The 23,771-nt window shown below is 35.8% G+C and overlaps 3 protein-coding genes across 3 annotated transcripts in view; 2 read left to right on the forward strand and 1 right to left on the reverse strand.

The window, feature by feature from the left end:
* The first annotated feature begins 382 nt into the window (after nucleotides 1-382).
* Nucleotides 383-6,131, forward strand: LOC148309734 (uncharacterized). The gene is made up of 5 exons (XM_088259544.1): nucleotides 383-1,847; nucleotides 2,057-2,286; nucleotides 3,122-3,330; nucleotides 4,640-4,806; nucleotides 5,635-6,131. The coding sequence occupies exons 1-5, from the start codon at nucleotides 421-423 to the stop codon at nucleotides 5,864-5,866; spliced, it is 2,265 nt and encodes a 754-aa protein (XP_088115670.1). The 5' UTR covers nucleotides 383-420; the 3' UTR covers nucleotides 5,867-6,131.
* Nucleotides 6,132-7,203: 1,072 nt separating this feature from the next.
* Nucleotides 7,204-14,575, forward strand: LOC148309735 (dnaJ homolog subfamily C member 1). The gene is made up of 8 exons (XM_088259563.1): nucleotides 7,204-7,471; nucleotides 7,550-7,698; nucleotides 9,802-9,973; nucleotides 10,641-10,876; nucleotides 11,661-11,838; nucleotides 12,687-12,920; nucleotides 13,486-13,656; nucleotides 14,268-14,575. Exons 1-8 carry the CDS (start codon nucleotides 7,322-7,324, stop codon nucleotides 14,442-14,444), a joined length of 1,467 nt encoding a protein of 488 aa, XP_088115689.1. The 5' UTR covers nucleotides 7,204-7,321; the 3' UTR covers nucleotides 14,445-14,575.
* Nucleotides 14,576-20,439: 5,864 nt separating this feature from the next.
* The window catches only part of LOC148309736 (hemocytin-like), a 49,385-nt gene continuing 46,053 nt past the window's right edge, over nucleotides 20,440-23,771 (reverse strand). Inside the window, exons 73-76 of the mRNA XM_088259562.1 lie at nucleotides 23,424-23,640; nucleotides 22,580-22,753; nucleotides 21,918-22,070; nucleotides 20,440-21,737 (exon numbers count right to left, since the gene is read on the reverse strand). Coding sequence (XP_088115688.1) covers nucleotides 21,478-21,737; nucleotides 21,918-22,070; nucleotides 22,580-22,753; nucleotides 23,424-23,640 — 804 coding nt within the window. The 3' untranslated portion in view covers nucleotides 20,440-21,477. The remainder of the gene's footprint in view (nucleotides 21,738-21,917; nucleotides 22,071-22,579; nucleotides 22,754-23,423; nucleotides 23,641-23,771) is intronic.

Genomic DNA, 23,771 nt, shown 5'->3' on the forward strand with positions numbered 1-23,771 from the left:
GGTGCGGATGAGGGTTTGAAGACAGATATATCACCAGCCAAGAAGTGATCGTAGGATAGGTTATAATTTTAAAAACTTAAAATGACAATAAATTAACTAATTCCAATTCATGACATTTAGTTTTTTGTGATACTGTCACATCAATTCCACTTTTCACGCCAATTAGGGCGTTTTATTTTCTGTAATGAAAAAAAAACTTGAAATAAAGGTAAGTGTTACCTATTATAAATGTCTTAACAGAGAAATGTCCATATTGCGTATATTTTTGGTTATATTCAAATAATGTTTTTATGTAGGTACCCATTTTTAATGTTATCGTGAACTGCAGTATGTACCTCCTTCCACACAGTGTGTTTTAAAATATGAACAGTAGAACAAAACATTAGTTATGTTTCCGTTAATTTTCTATTGTTGCCTGAAATGGCAGAACGGTTGTTAGAGCTTTGGTTGTTGTTATACAGACGTTTCTCAGTTTTACACGCTCATCAAACGGTTGAACCAGTCGAGCCACAGCGTGCTCCTAAACCCGTCCCGATAATTCGTGAACCTACTCCGTTGCCACCGCCCCGAATTCTGACACCTATACCAAAGACGTTAAGGACACCTACTCCTATACCGACTCCACCGAGGGCACTTACTCCTGTCCCATCGCTACCGAGAACGCCTACTCCCCAACCAACACCACTGAGAACGCCTACTCCTGTGCCAACGCCGCCACGAACACCTGCTTCTATACCAACACCTATTAAAACTCCTACACCTATACCTTTACTTACACCTGTTAAAACTCCTACTCCCATACCTACACCGTTAAAAACTCCTTCTCCTATACCAACCCCGCAAAGAACACCTACACCTATACCCACGCCTATACCTACGCCTATACCTACGCCTATACCTACGCCTATACCTACGCCTATACCTACGCCTAAACCTACACCTGTACCTACACCTATACCTACACCGTTAAAAACTCCTACTCCTATACCAACGCCGCCAAGAACACCTACACCAATACCTACGCCAATACCTACACCATTTAAAACTCCCACACCTATACCTACGCCTATACCCACACCGCTAAAAACTCCTACTCCTATACCTACGCCTATACCTACACCGGTTAAAACTCCTACTCCTTTACCAACACCAATAAGGACTCCTACTCCTATACCTACGCCTACACCTACACCGGTAAAAACTCCTACTCCTTTACCAACACCAATAAGGACTCCTACTCCTATACCAACGCCGCCAAGAGTACCTACTCCTTTACCTACGCCGTTAAAAACTCTCACTCCTATACCAACACCTTCAAAAACACCTACTCCCATACCAACACCACCGAAACTACCTACTCCTTTACCATCACTTTTAAAATCGCCCACCCCTATACCTATTCCAATAAAAACTCCCACACCTATACCAACACCGATAAAAACCCCTACTCCAATACTAGCACCACCAAAAATACCAACACCTGTACCTATTCCAATAAAATCTCCTACGCCTATACCAACTCCGAAACCTATTCCAAGAATGGCTACTCCACATCCTTCGACTCCTGCTGTTGTTGCCGAACCAGTTCCTAAAATAGAGAAAAAAACCGAATCCATAGCTACTATAGGATGTGGAAATAATATTGATGAAATGGGTCTCGTTGGATGGAGGGGAGCTCTATTCACTTACGTATACGGAAAGGATGGCAAGAAGCGGCGTGTTACAAGATTATTCCATAAAGGGCCCAGGCCTCCGGTACCATCAGAGGAAGAAGGCCTTACCCGATTTGAAAAGATAGAATTGTTCCGAAATAAACTGATGGGAACACGAAGAGCATGCTCCAAAAGGTGATTTCTAGTCGCTTGAATCAGTGACATAAATGAGGCTACTAATGTTAATTTGAATCGAGTCTATTTTATTCACAGATTTTGAGTCTATGTATTTTTTGTTGACAATTGTTTTGCCATTTCAGGGGATAATATTTCCCTCCCCACTTGCTCCCAAACTAAAACTAATTCACATTTGTCAATATTTATTTTCCGAACTTTCGTTTCAGAAAGCACTGTGGTCCTTGCGATGAAGAAGACTGGAGTTTCGACATCTGGGCAGAATATGCACTGACGATATCCTTGTCATTCTTGATGCTGATTGCCTCCATCTTAGTTTGCGCATTCTGGATTATGTACTACCGAGGTGGTTTCTCTTGGAAAGAAGATGATCCTGACATCTTATTCAACTTGCATCCTCTCGCTATGGTTTGCGGTTTTGTTGTATTTAGTGGCTTTGGTGAGTGGTATGGTTTGTTTACGATCTTATGGTTTAGCTTCAGAGTAAATTGCTTCAAACACCGCTTCGATCATCAGATTCTTATTCAGATTCTGATAAACTTTACTTCGGAATGGAACCCAACGGTCTATTAAAAATGTTTTTTAATCGTAATTATTTGTGTTTTTATTATAAACACAAATATTTTAATTCAATACTGTTTTTATAGGTCTAAGTGGCACGTTATTCAAAATAGGTATCAAGTTACAGTAGAGTAAGCTTGAACGCAGAAACTCTGACTCAAAATCCGCGATACTAGCCACGGGACCACAACCCGACGGATATTAGCAGACAATAAACCACCCTGGTTCATTTAATTGTTTTAGGGTGACCACCTTCTTGGGTTTCTGTATTTTTCACTGTTACTCGTATTAAAACTTTGAAACAAAAGTTTGTTACAACTTCTTACGGACGTCGGTCATGTCGACAAAAATATAAGAGGTACATTTTCCGTCTCCGTAGTGTATTGGTTTGATCTCATTGCACATGAGGTCACTTCTTTTGAAATTTAAATTGAAACGTTTTGAAATAATTAAATAAAAATATCTAAATAAAGTAGGATTTGAAACTGTGCTTATAATCAGATGATAGCTTTGTAAAGTTTGTAATGTTTTCTGTAATGTGGGTATGAGGTGGAGATTCGGAATCATGATCTGGAATGATCATTACCTGAGAAGTACAATATTAAATCATTTCAGTGGGTAGGTTCGAATTGGTCACTCTATCATTTCAGTGGGTAGGTTTTTGTGGTATAGGATACGTTATATTGTTTTATGAGTGATAATATTATTTTCAGGCATGCTCCTGTTTAGAATCTGTGGATGTTGGAGACGGCTGTACATGAAGTTGCTCCATGGCTTGTTCCACGCTTTGACAGCTCCTTGTGCCGCGATGGGATACATGGCTACTGTGAAATATCACGAGTTGAGCATTCCTCCCTTGCCCAACTACTTTTCTCTCCACAGTTGGATGGGATACCTTACCTTGCTCATGTATACCTTCCAGGTTTGCATTTACTCGAACTTATATTTATTCGTAATAAAATTTGTCTGTCTTTAAACAGTACCGCTTTCGTAGTGTAGTGGTTAGCTCGTTTGGCTACTGTACATATTGTAAATGTATCACTCCTTTATACATTCGAGAATCTGATTACCTTGCCTTAAAAAATACCAGTCTGATAATGTAGGGAAATCGAGGAAACATTGGAAAAATCAAGACTATTCATCAAAAAAACTAACTAAATTGAAATTTACTTAACCTTTCATAAAATCTTTGTTCAATTCACTCGTATGAATGGATAAGAGTAATGGAAAATTCGACTTCCTTCTTTATTCTCTTATACCCACTCACGCACCACCACAGGGTAGGTACTGAATCGAATCGACATCACAGTGTTACTGATCGTTAATTATTCAAAGTTAATTCCTGCGCTTCAGGTATGTTGAATAAATATTTTAGTGAAAAATCACTTACACTTATTTTGACTGTCCTGGGAGATCTCCAGCACAGACCAAAAGCGTTAATAGCTTTATTATAGAGATAAATTGGCCACTGTCAATCAACCGACTATTATAGTTTTGTAGTTTCGGTTAACGTCTGAAAGACGGTATGACGGTATGGTATACAAATTGTACTGGTACTGCCAATTGCAAAATAAATTGAAGAAAGATTTATTTACATTTACATTTCACATTTACCTTCCCCTACCCTTACTATCCTACCTGCAGACAAGCCTCTAAAGGTTTGCTGGTTATTCCTTTAAAAAGTTAGAAGTGGATAATTTCCGGCCATTCAAAAGATTTAAGTCAGTAGATTCGCATCAATTAAGTGATCCATTAACTAAGATAAGATTAATTGAACGGTGGATCTTTTTTTTTTTTTTATCATTCCTTCGTTTGGGGGAAGATAATTTCATTTACGAAACCTTACATTTAAAAAAATCTTATTGAATATTTTCAAAACCTGAATCCATGAGTCAATGAATCATTGAATAAGTGAAACAGCAAATCAATGATTCCGTGAATTTGTAAATCAGTAAGCTAATGAGTTGATCAGCGATCGTATTAAGATTCACTAAAAATTGTAATTCGTCTACGCAATCAGTTTAATAATAGAATACTAACCACTATAAATATATTTTACGAACCACTCAAGACATAGTGCGTATGTCTAGTTCCTAGTATATTTGACAATTAAGATCAAAACTCGAGTTGGAAAGAAATATGAACCGATGAAAAATGGCGACCATTCCAATAATAGGGTTCAACACATTGTGATTTGGACTAAAATGTTAATAAATCTGATGTATTTGCAGTTTTTTGCTGGACTTGTATTATACATCATCATGGGATGCTTCGGTTCTACAGCTCAGTTTAGGATGAAGATGGTACCCGTCCACGCCACCTTCGGAGTGGCCACATATGTGCTGGCTATAATAACGTGTCTTACTGGACTCAATCAAAAGGCGGTTATGATTCTTGGGTTCGTGAAACATTGTTTTGTATTGATTAAGATTCTTCTTGTTCTGTGCGTGTTATGTCAGGTCCCTCTGACGTCGACTATCACTTGAGAGTAATTGTCCTTGTCGTAGGCAGCTCTAAACAGCGCCTCGACGGTGCTGATCTCCGTGCAATATGTCTTCTGTCCACATCTCGTCGACCCTCTATTTTGCCTTTTATAATTAGGTGCAATAGCTCGTACTTCTCCCCTTTAAGCACATGCCCCAGATAGGATACTTTCCGGACCTTGATATCAGTCATCAACTGTCTCCCTGCTCTTGCTCTTTGGAGCACATTTGCGTTGCTGACCATATCGGTCTATGGAATGCGTTATTAAGATTATTTTTTTATATTTGTCCTAGGTCGAGCTTGAAACACAAGTTAAAAATATACAAATAGTAATGAGAAGCACGAAATGACGTTATTCTGTGTCATTAGCATCATAATTGTAAATCTTTTTTGCGCTTATTATGTTTTTTTGCTAGTAAATTGATTTATGGACTGTGTTTAAAATATAATTATTATTTAGATATACATATTTATTAATAAATTATGTATATTTACGTATATATTTTAAACAAACAAATGGAATTCTAATAAATAAAAAATGAATAAACGTCAACGGTTGTGCCATACTATACTTGCGGTTGTACCTTACTGAAAGTACGCAGTAAGGTCCAAAAGTTTCCATCCTGAAAGTGTTACACAATGTCATAAAATATGACTTATTAAAACATGATAAATTCAGTTCTATTCGATCAAAGAGAGTTTAAATGGTCAAGTTATGGTGATACTGATTATTTTGTTACAGAATACACTATCAAACGGGTGCTGAAGAAGGGACTGTGATAAATGCATTGGGATTAGTGTTGATGTTTGCGTGCTTGTTTGTGGCCTACGTCATAGGGAGAGGAAAATTCAAGGTCTGTCCGAGTAGCGAGGAGCCGGACCCGGCGGCACTCAGGAGGGCTAGGATCAGGAAGCTGCGGGAAGAGGGGAAACTGAACGACATGGAGTACTGTCCTCCAGGGTTCATACTGTGAGGGTCCAACCGTATTATAATCACTCAATAAATGTCATATTTGCCTCCTGTATCAAAATTTGACATAAAAAATACTAAATGATATTGCGTTGATATGTATACTGATTTTTCAGTATCATGACAAAAAGTGAAGTGATTCGTTTCGTTATTGCCAAGAGTAAAAAGGATTTACTTTTGATTTTTTAAAAAGGAAAAATATTGGTATATTGTAAAAATATTGTAGTACTTTTTGTAAAAACTTATTTTAAAATAAAAACAAAACATTATTTTTAAAAACTTTATTTTAGCACTAAAATAGGTACCTAATCGATTAATTTAGGCAACTGGGCAACACCTTGCCTACTTTGGAGAGACTTGTAAACAAGAATTGTATTTTTTCATATTCCTTTCTAAAAATGTAATACTTAACCTTTCCCTGTCTGTGATGTAATTACTACAACTCGACTTTAAAAATGAGAATATCAATATAAAATAATAGATGTGGCATCAGATTTTTTTTATTTCTCCGTAATATAATTACGTATGACATAAAAGTATTATAATATAAAGTTATTCATTTGCAGCGACGGAAATAAATAATTTGTGAAAAATCGGGGATAAAATCACCAATACACAAACGCTTCTCAGTGTGTGCGCGCGTGCCGTGCTTTGCGTATAGGCGCATCGGCTGTCCAAACTCAAAACACAGAAAGGGACATTTTTTTGTAGTACGTTTTTTTGCATTTATGGACTAAGTAGATTCTACTTCCAAGTCCAAAAATGACAAAAAAACGTACTACAAAACAATGTCCCTTATTGTGTTTTAAGTTTGGACAGCCGGCATGTCGTAACGTGTTTAGTAGTACCGGTAGCGCACAGATCGTCCTTCTCGGTGGTCGTGTCGCTACGCTAGCTATTGCGGCTACTTGCGATGTATTTTTTTTCTCTCGTTTTCAAATACTTACCAGAGCTAACATTATAAACTTGTTTTATTTCAACTTCAACTATGGTCAATAAAAGCAACATTTCATATCATATGGTGTATAAAATACATATCACCGTTGGACGCGGAAGTTTTTTAGCATCGCAAGGGAAAGGTTTGAAAAATAGGTTTGGGTCACGTTATAATATTTCTGCTCAAAATGTTTTTTATAACTCACAAATTTAACTTAAAATCAACATTGAGATTTTTTGTAAACGAAACTAGCTAGAACAAGTTTTCTGGGATAAATCCAATGCCTATCTCTGATTCTGAAGACCTAGAAAGTATAGAAGGCACTGTCCATTTTACGGTACGTAGGCACGTAGGTACCAACTAAAAAAAAGATAAAATGTTTTATTTCAACATTCGCTACGCGCAACACTCGACACGTAGTTTGACGTATGGATGGTTTGACATTTCGTCCGGTTTTATATACATTTCTAACCTGTTTATTAAAATTTATCTCGTATTTATTGTAACTTAAAAGGTATTAAAATGGCATCAGTTCGAATTAATTGCAAAGTCCTATTTTTAATTCTCATGCTGGTGATCAGCGTCAAAGCGTGGGATAATGATGATTTTGAAATCTTTGACGTGGTCGAGGAAGTTGACAAAAACTTCTACGAGCTGTTGGGTGTATCTCAGGTGAATTTTCTGATACAAATATCTTAAACTTATTTGTATTAAAGGTAGATAGTGTTACTAACCTATTTTTGTTTTCAGGAATCGTCTGCATCCGAAATTCGGATAGCATATCGGGCGCTTACTTTGAAATTGCACCCGGACAAAAATGACGCTCCGGATGCGGACGTACAGTTTAGAAATCTTGTTTCGGTGTACAATATTTTGAAGGATCCAGGAAAACGTGAAAAGTATGATTCAATCTTTTTTTGAGCTAAATCATGTAATTTTAGACTTAGTACCTTTTTTTGCAGCCCATCTATCAAGTGAAAGCATCTCCTAGTCACTTTCCATTTTTGTAAAAAAATCTGAATAGCATTGTCGCATAAAACTAATAATATTATTTTTTTTAATATTTTTAAACATGAATTTAGCATTGACAATCTGAATTCATCTCAACTTAAGCAAAAGATTCATTAATTGATTCAGCAGTCATTTTGAGTTAATATCTATCCATTTTTGATCTAAATTTTACTTGGTAAACACCACTATTTAAAAAAATCCAAATTAATAACACAAACTCCCCCTTTTGTCTATGTTCCCACTGATAAAAAAACAGCTCCTACCCCCTCTTCATCTTTCAATTCAACGTCCCACGGACACAACTCTAAAATTTAGACTCAGCTTCAGTATGGTGTTCGAAAATGATGCGGAATGCATCGAAATACGTGTCACAATAGATTTTAAGAGACAGGGATATTTACCCAGTAAAACTTAAATTAAAAATTAAGTTAAATTCAATGTTCATGTCTGAATTCAGTCTGCAATTTTAAAATGATTCCATACTTGATAAAAATCTTTTTTTTTAATCACAGGAAAAGTTTATGTAATTTAACATTCTTGCTGCCACCAAATTTGAGTAAAATTCTTGAAAAAATACCACCTGTTTTACACAGGAATCATCTAAATCAGTGATTTTCTTTACTTATTTTTTAGAAATATAATGTGTAAATGGATCTAGTGAATTTGTGTGCAAGGCACGCCAAAACCAATCATTTGATTTTATCTTATGTTTATTTAAGTTAGTTAACATTGCATTTAAGTATATTAACCAATATTTAACTAATACAAATTATAACATCAACCTACTATTTACCGCCCTACCTTTAGGTTATTATCCAAAAAGTAAGTAAAAAAAACTTTTTCATGAGATTTATCGATAACAATACTTATTTACAATGTACCAGACAATTTTTTAAACAATATACCTATTTATGACCCTTTGCAAGTCAGAGGTTCTTAACATAAGATGCTGCCATATATTTTTTTTGTAATTCGTCCGGTTGTGGTCCCGTGGTAAGTGTCGCGGACTCTTAATTCAGAGTTTGTCGCTTCGAACCCTCTCTACCACAATTTGATACCTATTTTTAATAATGAGCCTAAGGGCTCACAGAAATAGCATGAAATAGAAATATTTCTGTAAATAATAAAAACACAAATAATTCTCTTTATCAAAAAAAAAAAAATTACATTCTATTAAATATTTTAACGAATATGTTTTGAATTGAATATAATATATCAATCAACATAATCTTGTTATATTCTGCAAACATTCCAAAAATAGGTTACCATTGATATTGACCTTAAAATGCCAAACGCGCCGTTTGATGGCGTATATTCGTATGCGTAGGGCGAGTAGGAGCAATTTGTCGTATCACAAACGTTTCTCTGGTTGCGGGTATACTTTTTTGTACCTGAACATACGGGATACTGCTTGATGCGTTTGGGCGATAATAAGTGGACATATTAAGTATGTTCGTATGGGTAGGGTGGTTAATTACTAGCGTTTCCATTTTCTTTAGCTTACATTTATTTTACTGCAATGATGGAAACATTTATTTTTACATTTATTAATATTAAATTTCTTATTCTTAAGGGGCTTGTACGCCATCGCTGTAGCTTTCAACAACTTGCATATGAGTAAGGGTATGTGACTCCGAGTGTGACTATTCTTTTCCTATCATACGTTGTTTTGTTATTCCGCTTTTGATCAGAATGCTTATTTGAGTGATTGTCACCTTGCATCGCTTGCATTATTACTACTTATTTACCTTTCATCACGCATATTACAAAATTATAATCATATTGGGTAAATTTAAGGACAATGGGTGAGACAAATCATAACACCGAAGGTTGGATGTTGACAGAAAGTGGGTATTGCTAGATATACGTAGCATCTTGAGAGAGGCCTCTGTAGAAAACCTTACACATTTTTCTGGTGTCGCCAGATGCTAGGTACAAGCGCCACAAATATTTTTTAAAATTTATTTGGTGTGAAATATCTCTTTTTACAGATATAATGAAGTTCTCAAGAATGGATTGCCTAACTGGAGGTCTGCCGTGTACTACTACCGGCACGTTCGCAAGATGGGTCTGGCGGAGATGAGTTTGATACTGCTGGTCATACTTACTATTGGTCAGTACATTGTCGGGTGGGCATCGTACGCAGAGAAGCGGTATATAGCTGTACGTTTTCTACCAACATTCATCGCACTTTCATTTGATATTATTATTGTTTATGCTGCCTACACAGCATACCCACATTTTCAGTTTATAAAAACCAAATATTAAAAAAAAATTGTGAGAATATTGTCCGCCTCCTTGGCGTTAATGGTTAGCGTGTTTAGCTACCGTGCTGGAGGTCCCAGGTTCGATTCCCTGGGGGGGGGGTGAAAATAAATATTAGTGATTTAACACTCTAATATTACCCTGGACTGGTCCGTGAAGCGCAGGAGTGATCACCTTCCCTTCATATAAGTAACAATCAAGATAACACTGCGTCCGTATGATGCAGTGCCCTATGCACCACTGATTGCGGATAAGTGTTAGAAGAAGAAGTTATTATATTATTTGAGGTTAGGATGCAAAAATAATGGAGCGGTTAGCGCTTTTGGTTACCGTCTTGGAGGTCCCGGGTATGAATCCCAGGGGTTAAAATAAAGATCAATAACTTTTTCAGCGTAATATTTATTTAATATCACCTTGAACCAATATTTAAAGCGCAGGACTGATCTTGCCTTCATGTAATTAACAATCAAATTAACATTGCCTCGATAGTATGCAGTGCCTTATGTACCATTGGGTATGAATAAGGTTAGTAGTAGTAGTAGAATTATTATTTATTTCTTTTTAGGAACAAATAATGGGAACAAAACGAAAAAAGATTACGAAGAAAGGGGCGATCAAGACGCCGGAGTATGACATCACGGAGCTGATGGCTGAGATACCCTCGCCGAGTCTCCGAGACCTACTGCCGTGTCAGTTTGTGCGGCTGCTGGTGGCCATTGTGATTTTCATCCCACAAATTCCGTCAAAATTGACCGAATTTATGATGCAGAGGAGGAGGATACAGCTAGAAGCGGCGGAAAGGTATATTCTAATATATAAATATACCCTTTGTAAACTGAACACACCTGAGAATACTACACGAACTGCCTTATTACTGAACACGGGATTAAATGAATATTATGAATGGAATTTCTGGTCACATGTTTTTTTTTATGAAATACTAATTGTATATAGGGAAACGCATCGTGTTATCTCGATCATTAATTATATGAAGGCTAAAGTGGTGATAGTTCTGCGTTTCTACTACCAGATCTCTTATTTTGACTAATAATCAAAATGGAATCTGCAGTACTGTAGATAAATGCGGTAACTACTACACTTTACGAGACGGAAAAAGTCACTATAGAAAAACTCAGACAGCTTCATAATTAGTAATATGTATAAATATTTGTAATATTGTAAATAAAATATGGTTTATTCAATTGAACCCTTACTGGTTCAATGTCGAATCTCATTCGACATCGATTTTTTTCTCTTAGGTCCCATGTTGTTCGACATTTTTTTCATCATTAGTATTAATTATTTCAATTCCAAGCTTACATTCTTGTCACTCGTATCTATTACAACAGTATGTGGAGCAGAGGACAAAAGATTTTTTCCAATTGGAATGTAACTGTCTACCTAGATTATTTTTTTTAATTTTGTGGGACCGGAAAGGGTTAAAGGAAAAATTGTTTTACAAAGTTTGTCACAAACAGTCTTATTCCACTCGAATTTCACTGATGGCCGCTCAGTCTACTAAACCAAAGAATTTGTTGCCTTCTTGTTTCTCAATTCACGAAGTATAATTTAAATGAGTTTATAGAGAGGAAGAGGAGAGACAGCAACAGCTGCGGGAGGAAGAAGAGTATTTGAAGGACAAGGAGGCACGAGCCATGAGAAGACGTAGAGTCGGCTTTGTTCCTCCCGAGAGGTCCGGGGCTGAGGAACAATCCTGCATCCTGGATCCAGTAGATGAACCAGAGGCAGTCGTGCAGGCAAAGGTATATTAGCATCATGTTACAGCCAAATCAGTACTCAACTTAACTCAAATTAACAAAACCTTTTATTCAAAATGAAAAAACAACACTTTCTGCCCTGTAGCGGGTAAATATTAAGTTAAAAATATGCCGCTTTTGCTGGGATATAGTACATTTTTTGGGCATTCCGAAGACATGCACAACTGAAAATTGACAATTTTTGATATATGACTTTGTTGAAAGGTGTGAGCGATATGTAATGCCCCTTTACAAATGTATACTATTCAGTTTAATTTTAATACAAATACAAAAGTGACGGGTTGTGGTCCCGTGGTTAGTGTTGCCGACTCTCGAGTCAGAGTTTCTGGGTCCGAACCCACTCTACTACAGTTTGATACATATTTTTAATAATGAAAAGCAGAAACAGTATGACATTGAAGTATTTTTGTAAATAATAAAAACAAAAATAATTCTCTTTATTAAATAAAATATATTTACAAAATAGTATCAAATATGGAAAATATAGCAATATATTAATAAGTTATTCCTTCTCCAAACCCTCATCTGTACTCAATGGTGCGTAGGGCACCACATCATATAAACGCATTGTTATTTTGACGTTAACACATGTAGGATAGGTGATCAGTCCTCCGATTCAGGTACCAGTCCAGGGTAATATAAAATAAATATTAGAGTGAAAAATCACTTATATTTATTTGACCCCCCCCTGGGAATCGAACCCGGGACCTCAAGAACGGTAGAGCTTGCTGACCATCACGTTACAGAGGCAGACTTATTTCTTAGCGATCAAAAATACTATCGGAATATCTTTATTATTTTAGTGTTACTTTAATAAGAAGTTTATATGTTAGATCCCTGCGGTGGGCGGGGGCCTGTGGACGGATGATGACCTATCGGAGCTGGTGCGGCTGGTGAAGAAGTACCCGGGGGGCACGGCAGGGCGCTGGGAGCGCATCGCGGAGTCCATGGGGCGCAACGTGCCCGAAGTGACGCACATGGCCGCCAAGCTCAAGGACAACTGCTACCGTCTGCCCGGACAGGACCAAACCGAGGGGGATATTCCCGGACTTCAAGTCATCAAAAAGGTCATTATTTATGTGAATTTCATAATAAGTCATACCACTTTGACATTAATGATAACGTTAACCCACTAAAGCAGTAAGATGTGCTCTGCTGAGTAAGTTTTTGTATTTAAAAATGAATATTTATTTGAAAGTAAATTTTAATTTTCAGTGAATGAATTTCAAACAAAATTTTCAATGTAGACAATCAGTAATATATAGATATAACTTTATTGTAACATCGATAGATGCTAATGGTTGTCTAAATCTTGCCATCATACAGAAATTCATAGTATGTATTTTTATGTGTCCAAACATTAATTTACAAATGCTGGAATGCACTTCACTGCTAATATTATTATTATTATTAGTTATTTTTAGATTCATTGAACTCTCAATACAGCGAAGAATTTTAAGAAGTTTATGGTGACAGAATTCAAGGTTCCGACTTCTCTGTTTTAAAAAAATTAAAAATGTATTTGTTTGTTAAATCATTTCCCTACTTTAATCAAGAGCGCTCTTGAGGTAGTATTTCACAAAAACGGCGCTATATACTACTTTCTCCATTGCATTATAATTTTGTCTCCAGGTGAAAACGAAAGGAGGCAGAGTGGCATCAGGCGGTGGCGCAGCCGCCGTGGAGGCCATCTGGTCACAGACTCAGCAGAAGGCGCTGGAGAACGCCCTCGCTAAGTACCCGCGGGGAGGTGCCTCGGATCGTTGGGACAAGATTGCCAAGTGCGTGCCGGAGAAGACAAAGGTAATTTATTCTCCTAATTTACCATATGTGTATAAGATCCACATATCGTACTTATATTTAACCCATCAGCATACCGGCCGCCATATCTTGGCAGCTAAGAATATTTTACATTCGCATATTAGCCGTAATTTAAACCACGCCTCCGTCCGTGGTAGTTCATATTATAAAGATACTTTAGTGTGATATCTACAATTCAGTAAAGATAGCTTTTTGTAATGCATTATTTCTTATAACTTTTGATGCTTCAAAAGTATGAGTCACAGGCGAGCGTTATGATTTGTCAGACTGATTTATACCACAAAAATCAATCTGTTTAGTGTATGCTATCTTTTTCTGCATTTAAAGATTATTTCTATGTTTGTTCTCATTTTATCAGGTGCAAAATATTAGCACCTCCCCTCTGGACGGGGCAACTTTTTTACTTTCGGGGACAAGTTAAATTAGTTTATTTTTATACATATTTTGAAAAAAAAAAAACTGATATGCTTTTAAACTATAATTTTTACTGTCCACATTTTATTATGATTTAATTAATGTAGATCGAATGATTTATTCTGTATTTTCTTTGATTTCAGTTAATTATTGTTATTGTTATTTTTTAAATCTTGCAGGAAGAATGCATGCTTCGATATAAATATTTAGTGGAACTTGTGAAGAAGCAAAAATGTGACGATTCACCCGATAATAATGATTCAAGTGACGTGCCCGAATCTTTGAATTACCAGACTCCAAACGGACTCACTCTGAGTGCACCGCCGACTGAAGCAGAGGTCACTGAAGAACTTTAAATATGGATTATTTGTTCAATTGGGGTTATAAGAAAACTTACCATTAAGTGAGTTTACAAGAAAACATGTTCCACCAATTTGTTCACTTATTACGTGTTTATATGAAATAAATCTTTTCTGTATGTATGTGGTAATCTGTATTTTTTTATATAAATATATTAGGGAAATGACTTGACAAATAGTAATGCAAAATTTCAGAAAATAAGCTGGAATTGACCTCTTCCTGGCAAAAGATCCTGATAGTTAATTTGATAAAAATAGTTTCTTTATTCAATATAATGAAAGAGCCATAAAGTATATGTATAAAACAGATTGTAGTCATTTTTATTAGTTTAATTTCCACTACAATAAAATTATTAAAAAAAAACATTTTGAAAATTTGTTTGATATATCAACTGATTGCATATATTAAGCAGTTTGGCATAATTCTTAATTAATTTTTGGTACATTCCACACAAAACTTTATAAAGGGTTATTTTCTGTCAGGAAGAGCTATGTTATAAACATACACTCATTTTAGTTCCATTTAAAATTTGTGTGAAATTGTTTAGCATGTGTTTTGTACAAAATATGTAATTATAATTATATATCTAATGAACATGTATAAAATTTATCATCATGTAATATACAATATGGTTTAGACCAGAGGTTGGTAGCTCTTTAAGCAATTTATATTAATATCAAACAATGGACGTAAACTTGTATAAACGCAACTTACGTAAAATAAATCAAACATGATTTTTATGATTTTACTGAATTGATTTATTTTGTTTTACAGTTGTTTTGGTTTGCGAGGCCATTATCAAGTTAGCTATAAAAGCTATAAAAAATAAATGAATTCAGAAGAACCACAATTTGATTTGTAATAGTGATATTTATTTTGTGGAAATTGCTTTTGGAATTCAAAATTATTGGTGTATAAATAACACATTTTACTGACCAATTAGCCAACTCTAAAAATAACCATCATTGAGCGAAACTGCTACATTGGTCAAGTAATTGACATTAAGCGGAAAGTACTAAGCATTTCATTTTAATCTGTGCAACAGTAAAATTATTGCTGTTTAAGCATTTTTTGTTCCTAATTGATATAAGACATGAGACATACATGTGTACGCAAGAAACAATTTACTGCACAATGACACTTTTGTGTCACCTCTACCATTTTTTGAAAGGTATCACAAGAAAAAAAATAGATTTTTATCATTTATATAAGTGATATTGAATATTTTTATAATAAAATATTTATTTTCTGTAAAAGATAATTTGTAAAAAATAAGTATGTTTATGGTTTCTGGTTACATATATATATATCTATATATATAAATTCTGCATAAAGCTTCATGGTGGGGACTGACCGGAGCCATTTCGTCATAATGTAACACGTTACGATGTGAGCATTCATAGTCAGTTCCATCCATAGTCGGAGCACTTGCCGCGAGCGATGTTACAACGACATGCTCCAGCCAGTCCCTATCATTATCGTCAACATTTTTGTGTCTATGTTGTGAAATGTGCCAGTGAAAATAAGATATTCTTCTTCTTCATCTTGGTGTAGGCCTTGTGGCCTGTTTTTAAGAGGGATTAGCCTCCTGCGATGTCAATTCCCAGATATCGATCCATCTTTTTAAGATACGGGCAGACCACGGTGGTCTGCTCGGGAGTCGTCTACCATGGGGTTGGCTGTACAGTGCGATGTGAGGGAGTCTGAATGGTTCTATTCTCCTCACATTGTCTCCCCTACCTAACGACATCTTTGATCTCGTTAGATAGAATACAAAACGCCAGGATCGGCCAACCCCATGGTAGACGACTCCGAGCAGACCACTAAAGAGATGGATCGATAGCTGGGAATCAACACACAGCCTAATCCCTCTTAAAAATATGCCACAAGGCCTACATCAAGAAGAAGAAGAAGAAGGATCAGGGAAATAAGATTTTCTGATAAAATAATGTTTTTTTTTTACTATTTAAAAAAATAGTTTCATTAAGAACCATTGTAATTATATTCGAAGGAGTTCAACAGGTTTAAAAATCTCTCAAGGAACTCATATATATTAGCTGTGTACAATTATACAAGCTGGTACGAGTGTACAGAACCCTGAGTGCCTAGCCATTATACTGCTCCAGTTTTTCTACCTTTTATTTCTCCATTTTCTTTCTATGGGAAATTTCCTTAATTCTCAACTCCTTAACTGTCATCATCTGTATCTTCTCTGTTCCTAAATTCAAGAATCTAGAGCGCAGAACTGATGTAGAAGATGAAAATACTTTTATTTTATTTATTGATTTGGCGTTTAACCGCTTCTGTGCCAAGAGCGAGATTACTCGCATTCTTGGCCGTGCCCAGCAGGCCGGCTATAGAAAAAGAGCGAGTATTCTCGCTCTGGTTTGAGCCTCTGTGTCATGTCACGTCCCGTTTTTTTGGTTAATTTAAAATATGGAAAACACAGAGACATCTATTGGGATAATTTTGTAGTACTTCACTAAACAGACGAAATTACAGTTTTCTGATATTATCGATTTTACAGAGATCTACCCACGAGCTTCGTTTGACAGAAGACAGAGTCACTAAAATAGGGTTGTCAGTTTTCGCGGGTCTATTGTCGATATCTGATGCGCGTCAATAAGTTTATTATAATTTATTGATTTTTGTTAGTTTTTGATACTTGTGCGGAACAATTATCAATTTTTTAACTTGTTTGTGTGTTTTCTGTGTTGTTTGTACATTTGTTTACCGTTTTTTTCGTGTTTCAACTCTGCTCTGTGTGTTTTCTGTGTTTTTGATTTACGTAAATTGGGACATTTATTTAGCCGACAATGGAGAGTGAACCAAATACATCTGGACATGAACAATTGGATGAAGATTTCATGGAAGATGCCGGCCGTACTCCGGATTCCGATGACAGTGATGTTGATTTTGAGATTGGTGATGACGAACAAGATTTTCCTGATATATCTCTGATCGACGAATCCACGCCAGTTTTCGATTGGAAAACTGATGATTTTATTCCCAAAATTAATACTTTCGATTGTGCAAGTTCAGGTTCCAATATTGAAAATGTTGGAACAAGGGAAGTAGACTTCTTCAAACTTTTCATGTCTACTACCCTAATGAGTTACATTTGTGATGAGACAAATAAGCAGTACCAATATGTAAAGAGCAACTGCAATGAGTTGACTTGGAGGCTAAAACAATGGACTGACACAACAATTGAGGAACTATACATTTTTTTGGCTTTGTGTCACTTGATGGCCTGCAATTCGAGAAATAAAATTCAAGACCACTGGTCAACTGACATTCTACTTTACTCCCCCATATATTCAGATACCATGTCTCGAAATAGATTTCAAATAATCCTTCGCATGCTCCACTTTAGTGACAATACTCAGCAAGCAGGTGGGGACAAAATGTTCAAAATAAGGTACATAGTGGATAATTTTAAAAAAAAATTTGGAGAGTACATGTTTCCTTACATGAATATTTGCATTGATGAAAGTTTGCTTCTATTCAAAGGCAGACTGTCATTTAGGCAATATATTCCATCAAAAGCAAGCCGTTTTGGGATTAAATTTTTTGTACTGTGTGACTGTGCTACGGGATATGTTCTGAACTTCATTATTTACACTGGGAAAACGACAGAATACGTACCACATCCACATGTAGGCATATCAGGGAGCTTAGTCATGACACTCATGGAGCCATATTTAGATCGGGGACATACACTGTACATTGATAACTGGTACACTAGTCCTCTTTTACTCCAAAGGCTCCATGATCGGAAAACGAATGCTTGTGGTACTGTAAGAAGAAACCGAAAAGGTATGCCAAAGTTCACTGAAAAACTGAAGAAGGGGGAAATGAAAAATTTTCATACCGACACCCTTTCGGCCCAAATTTGGAAGGATAAAAGGGAGGTTTGTATGCTCACAACTCTTCATCCACCTATTCTAAGCGAAACAGGCAAAACCACATACCGGAATGAACCAATAATCAAACCTGAAAGTGTTCAAGACTATAACAAGAACATGGGTGCAGTTGACCAATCTGATATGGTTTTGTCGAGTGTCCACTCATCGCGGAAGACAATGAGGTGGTATAAAAAAATATTCTTTCACCTAATGGACCTAGCATTACTGAATGCCCATTTACTTCACCGACAAAAAACAGGAAAACGTATGCCGCTAGCACAGTTTCAGATGGAGGTGATAAGGCAACTGATTCAACAACATAAACCTAATATACCCTCGAAATGTACCCATAGGAAAAGAAAGGCGGATCTGCCATCACGTCTAACCGAAAGGCACTTTATGGACAAACTACCTCCAACTGCAAAAAAAGCAGCACCTACGGCCAGATGCGTAGTATGCCTATCAAAAAATAAAAGAAAAGAATCGAGGTATCACTGCAAGCAGTGCAAAGTGGCTCTCTGCATTGAACCGTGTTTCGAACAATACCATACATTAGAAGACTTTTAATTTTATTTTCAAAAAAAAAAAAAAAAGAAAAAAAAAAGAAAAATATATATATATATATTTAGTTTACAATTTAAAAAAACAATCGATCTTAATAATAGAGTCTTTTAATTAATTGTTAATATTTTTCTAATGCAAGTTCCCATATTTCTGTGACAAGTTGTGGCAACCCTGACATTTTCTGAAAAATTAAAGTATGTTTATCTAAGTGAAGGGAAGCAAATACGTCGTACATTGAATAAATTTGGTAAGTCATTTAAATATCCTATCAAAGTGTAATGTTTTTAATTGATAAAAATAAAATTTAAAAATGATTTATTTTGATTAAAAATTCACGGCCTGCTGTGCACAGCTACAGTTCTACCTACTGGCATTTAAAAGGTTAATTTGTAGAACTCCATTTTAATTTATGTATTAATTGTTAAATCAAACACAGATTTTTTGAGTCTACTAAGTTGTATTTTATTGTTAAAAAACTCATAAAAATTTATATTGTGACTATTGTTTCGCCTAGTTATGGCATTTTTAAATGAATGTAGACATTCGTACAACTAGGCACAATATTAATTTTTATGTGTTTTTTAATAATAAAATACAACTTAGTAGACTCAAAAAATCTGTGTGATTTAACAATATTAATTACATAAATTAAAATGGAGTTCTACAAATTAAACGCCAAATCAATAAATAAAATAAAAGTATTTTTATCTTGATAACGCATTAAATTGGAAATTATAAGGGAAATAATTACATGAATGCAAGTTGCAAGAACTTTTATTTTAAAATATTGACTTTTAAAAGAAAAAAGAAGATGATTGATAATTGTAATTACTCTCGGTAGCCTTGGCCTCTGTTGCAGGGGATATCTTTATGTTAACAAAATAAAATATTTGTAATCTGTACTAATTTGTAGTGTTATAGGCGTTTGTGCACTACACGGAATTTTTCTGTCCGGCTCTTCAGTTAGCGTAATAAAACGATGATTGGCTTGGATTGGCTTGTGCTTTTGTCCATCTTTCTTCGGATCGGTGCGTGAACACGTTGCGCGTGAATTCGATCACGCTAAACTGTCATAGTCGCTTTTATTTTTCAAAACCGGGCTGCCAGACGGTAAAATTCCGTGTAGTGCACAAGCAGCTTATGAGTGATGAATTACCATTATGTTGACAAAAGTATTTAGGTTGTTGTGTCAACCGTAGTGTACAATTGTATAAAAAAATGTGTAAACGTGCATGTATGTATATAAAACAATGTAGTGTTACTTGCCGGGGGTTATGTGTGTGTGGTTTCCAGCGGATAGCACCAATCAAATTGGAAATTTACTCAAAGCGTTAGTGTTTAGGTCTACAACAACATGTATGTTAGATCCAAATAGTCCTATTTGCATAATATTAATTCTGTGGTGAAACGGAAGAGGGGTACAAGTCTGTAACATATACCACAGGACTTGTGCCCCTTTTCTGTGTCACCACAGAATTGTTTGTAAAAAAAAAGCAATGCGTTTACGTAAAAAACAATTTTGATAAATATGCAATTATGACCTTTTGGCTCTGATAAAGCTACAATATAATATAATTTTATATTTATTATTTAAAAGCAGTTGTTGATTTTGTGTTGAAAAATAAACTTTCTCAATTTTTTGAAAGATTTTTATTCGGCCTCCATTATTAGTAGATCTACATTCATGCATACATATTAATTATATGTAAAATATTATAAAAAAAACTATTTGTCTCTATCGCTGTCGTGTCAAGTTTTACAATGTCCGTACATTTTACATTTTCATAAAATCAGTATGTATCTTATAATTAATATAACACCTACTGCTTCAAACCACATTTCATTATGTATCATCCAAATACAAATTGTCTTTAAAAAGAGGAATTTTTTGTAATGAAATTATTCCAAAATGGAATCCATATCTTTAGGATATTTATTAGTGTTGTTATGGAGGACTTTTCTAAAAACTATATTGAACATAAAGTTAGGAATTGATCAATTATAAATATTATGTAAATGTATTTCTGCCATGACAATATTGGCCACTCAGAAAGTAATAAATCTATTGAATTAATGTAAATATTCTAACAAATTTTTAACACATATTTTGTTTATCAGTACTGTAATGGTTAAGGGGTTGACATTTTACACTCTTTTTATGAAGGGTGTAAAATGAATATTGATTTTTTTTTTGTATTGTTGAAGATTTACCTTAGTTACATATGTAATTACCCATAATTCTTCCAGATCATTATAAGATTATAAACTTTTTAAATTCACTTGAACTTGAAATTAATTAGGTAAAATCATCCCTAAAACACGCATACGGAGACCAGAATATGTAATAGGCTATCTTCACTCTAATCAGTTATTAAGAACTTCATTGTACTCAGTTTAAAATTATTAAATAGCCTGTAACTATATACTCATTGTACTCGGACACCTCAAATTGCAGCATCAGCAATGATCCTTATAACAATTCAACCATTCAAAAAAAATACATATTTTATCATTCCATTCCTGCTTTATTTTCTCAGCGTGACCACTTGAGAGACATCTAAAATAGTTCCACTTCGTCCAGTTCGGTCTCCCGGTCGGTGGCGAAGGAAGGTCGGTTACTCTTGACCCCGGCGACCTTGCGCCCGGACTTGGTGCTCTTGGCCTTGCTCTCCCCGAGGCAGGCCAGGCACTCGCAGGCCACGGGGACGGCCACCTGCTTCTTGAAGACGTGTCCGTCCTCGCACGTCATCTCCATGACAAGGCCCTCGTACTTGGCAGCCTGGCAACACTTGCAGTCCGTGTCGTGTGACCCACTCTCTGGAACACCGAGGAAACATCATGAACAACTTCTAATTGATCATGTAGACAACTGACTGGAACTATTGTGGATATTCAATAGTGAACACGGGACCAACATATTATTTCGCTGTCCTCATCAAGTGGATGGAATAAATCAGCCAACCTTAATATTAAAAGTCATTGAAATAATGTGCGTACCGTCATTGTAGATGGTTCCCGAGTTACACGCTCCCTTGCATTCCTTGAATCCCGGGAGAGGCTTCTTGTTGGTACACATTCCGTGGGGATGCTTTACTTGGTGCACCATACCGATAGTGTCCTTGGGTGGTAAGCTTTCCGAAACGCAAGATTCTGAAATTATATAGATAGCAGATATCTCAAACAAAATGTAAAATAAAGTCTTGTGGTAAAATCCATAGAAATCATTACAATAAACAAGATAATTGACAATATAGGTAGACGAGTATTTGATTACAATCAAAGAGGTTGAAACATCAATGTTTGGCTCATATTATATGGTAAATGGTTGTTGCTCAGATAAATCACAATTCCTGGTATATTATTCTACCTTTTAGGGCTTAGGGCACAATATCGAATCCATATTCTTATTGTAAAATACTAAAAATTATTGTATGTATCTGTACTCATGACGAGCGACTGTCATTCATTTATGTAAGTACATATCTCCATGTGAACACCTAATGACAATTCCTTTGCCTTTAGCAATAAGCCATTGCAGACTTCGAAGTCGTTTGTTATGTACATGGGAGGGAAGTCGTTTGTTATGTATATAGCAATAAATACCAGCAAGCGACGATATTTTCTATATTAAAAAAATTTATGTTATTAAAAGTACATACTCTGAGGCAGCGAGGTGATATTGCAGTGCTGGCAACATCCTTTGATGTAGATATTCCTGGGGTTACATCCAGAAACATCGGGACAAGATTCCTGTTGCGAAGACACCACCAGCTGGTCACCCTGCTGGTCGCAGCTGAACTGTGTACAATTGTCTTTGCTGAACCAAACTTGACCTACGAATAACAAATGAAGTTATATTATTTATTGATTTGTCACGAACTTTGTGGAAAGACACGCTGATTATAATTTTTTTTGTACAAAACCTTAATATTAAAAATTGTTTTGCACTATAATTGTTGACCACTATAATTTTATTTCACACGACTAGTTCGAAAACTACAGATATTTTCATAACAGGTGATCACAAAAATTAACAAGCAAAAAATCATTCAGGTATTGGTAGATGAACAAGAGGGGGGGGGGGGAGTTAAGGGGTGGGACCTTGTTTAATGGGAACATAGACAATTATGGTCAGAATTTTGGAAAGGCATATCATTAATTAATGTTATTTAAATTTGATGTATTTCTAAATTGTTCATGACTTGCCCTTTGTATGTAGTCAAATGAGTGGTTAGTTTGCATTATGTGATTCGCGAACTCATTATTAGTGAGACCACGGCGATGTTCTTTGATTCTTATTCTTAGATTTCTCGCAGTTTGGCCAATATATTTTAGTGGTCAAATACAAGTGTTTAATCTTTAATAATAGTGAAATTGTCTATTTTGTCCGTGGTAAGAAATCATATGCAATATAATAATAATATCAGCCTGTTGGCTGTGTTGCCTTTCTGTCGATTCTGGCATCCCATATTCGGCGATTTCTATATTCATGGGCGTGCTCACCCGGTTTGTAGAGCACCTCCTCCACGATGCAGGCGGTCTGCTGGCACTGGCCGCAGCAGGTGTGCGGGTCGGCGGGGGCCCGGTACTCCCAGCCGAGGGCGCAGGAGGCCTGGCAGGTCTCCGTGCTCTCCGTGCGCACCAGCTCCCCACCATTGTCGCGCGTGCACGTCACGTTCTTGCACGGGTCGCCGTCTGGAGACGCCCACGAGGATCCCTCCTGAAAACCAGTCAATTGTTCCAGTGACAACGATAATTATCGTTTATTTTATCTTAATTATCATTTAAATTACCTTTTATAATAGATTATGGGTCCTACTCTTCAAAGTATCTTAACAAAAATCCATTTAA

This window comes from Brachycentrus maculatus, unplaced genomic scaffold (genome assembly GCF_059751285.1).
Source record: "Brachycentrus maculatus isolate JH-2025_06_01 unplaced genomic scaffold, ASM5975128v1 h1tg000118l, whole genome shotgun sequence".
NCBI lineage: Eukaryota > Metazoa > Arthropoda > Insecta > Trichoptera > Brachycentridae > Brachycentrus > Brachycentrus maculatus.

What these genes read in the sequence shown, in the direction of transcription:
- LOC148309734 (XM_088259544.1), top strand. Translation starts at nt 421, where the DNA reads ATGGCAGAACGGTTGTTAGAGCTTTGGTTGTTGTTATACAGACGTTTC. An exon ending in CGAAGAGCATGCTCCAAAAG is followed by an intron (nt 1,848 to 2,056) that starts GTGATTTCTAGT and finishes CTTTCGTTTCAG; the next exon opens with AAAGCACTGTGGTCCTTGCG. An exon ending in AAGGCGGTTATGATTCTTGG is followed by an intron (nt 4,807 to 5,634) that starts GTTCGTGAAACA and finishes ATTTTGTTACAG; the next exon opens with AATACACTATCAAACGGGTG.
- LOC148309735 (XM_088259563.1), top strand. Translation starts at nt 7,322, where the DNA reads ATGGCATCAGTTCGAATTAATTGCAAAGTCCTATTTTTAATTCTCATG. An exon ending in GACTTCAAGTCATCAAAAAG is followed by an intron (nt 12,921 to 13,485) that starts GTCATTATTTAT and finishes TTTTGTCTCCAG; the next exon opens with GTGAAAACGAAAGGAGGCAG. An exon ending in GCGTGCCGGAGAAGACAAAG is followed by an intron (nt 13,657 to 14,267) that starts GTAATTTATTCT and finishes TAAATCTTGCAG; the next exon opens with GAAGAATGCATGCTTCGATA.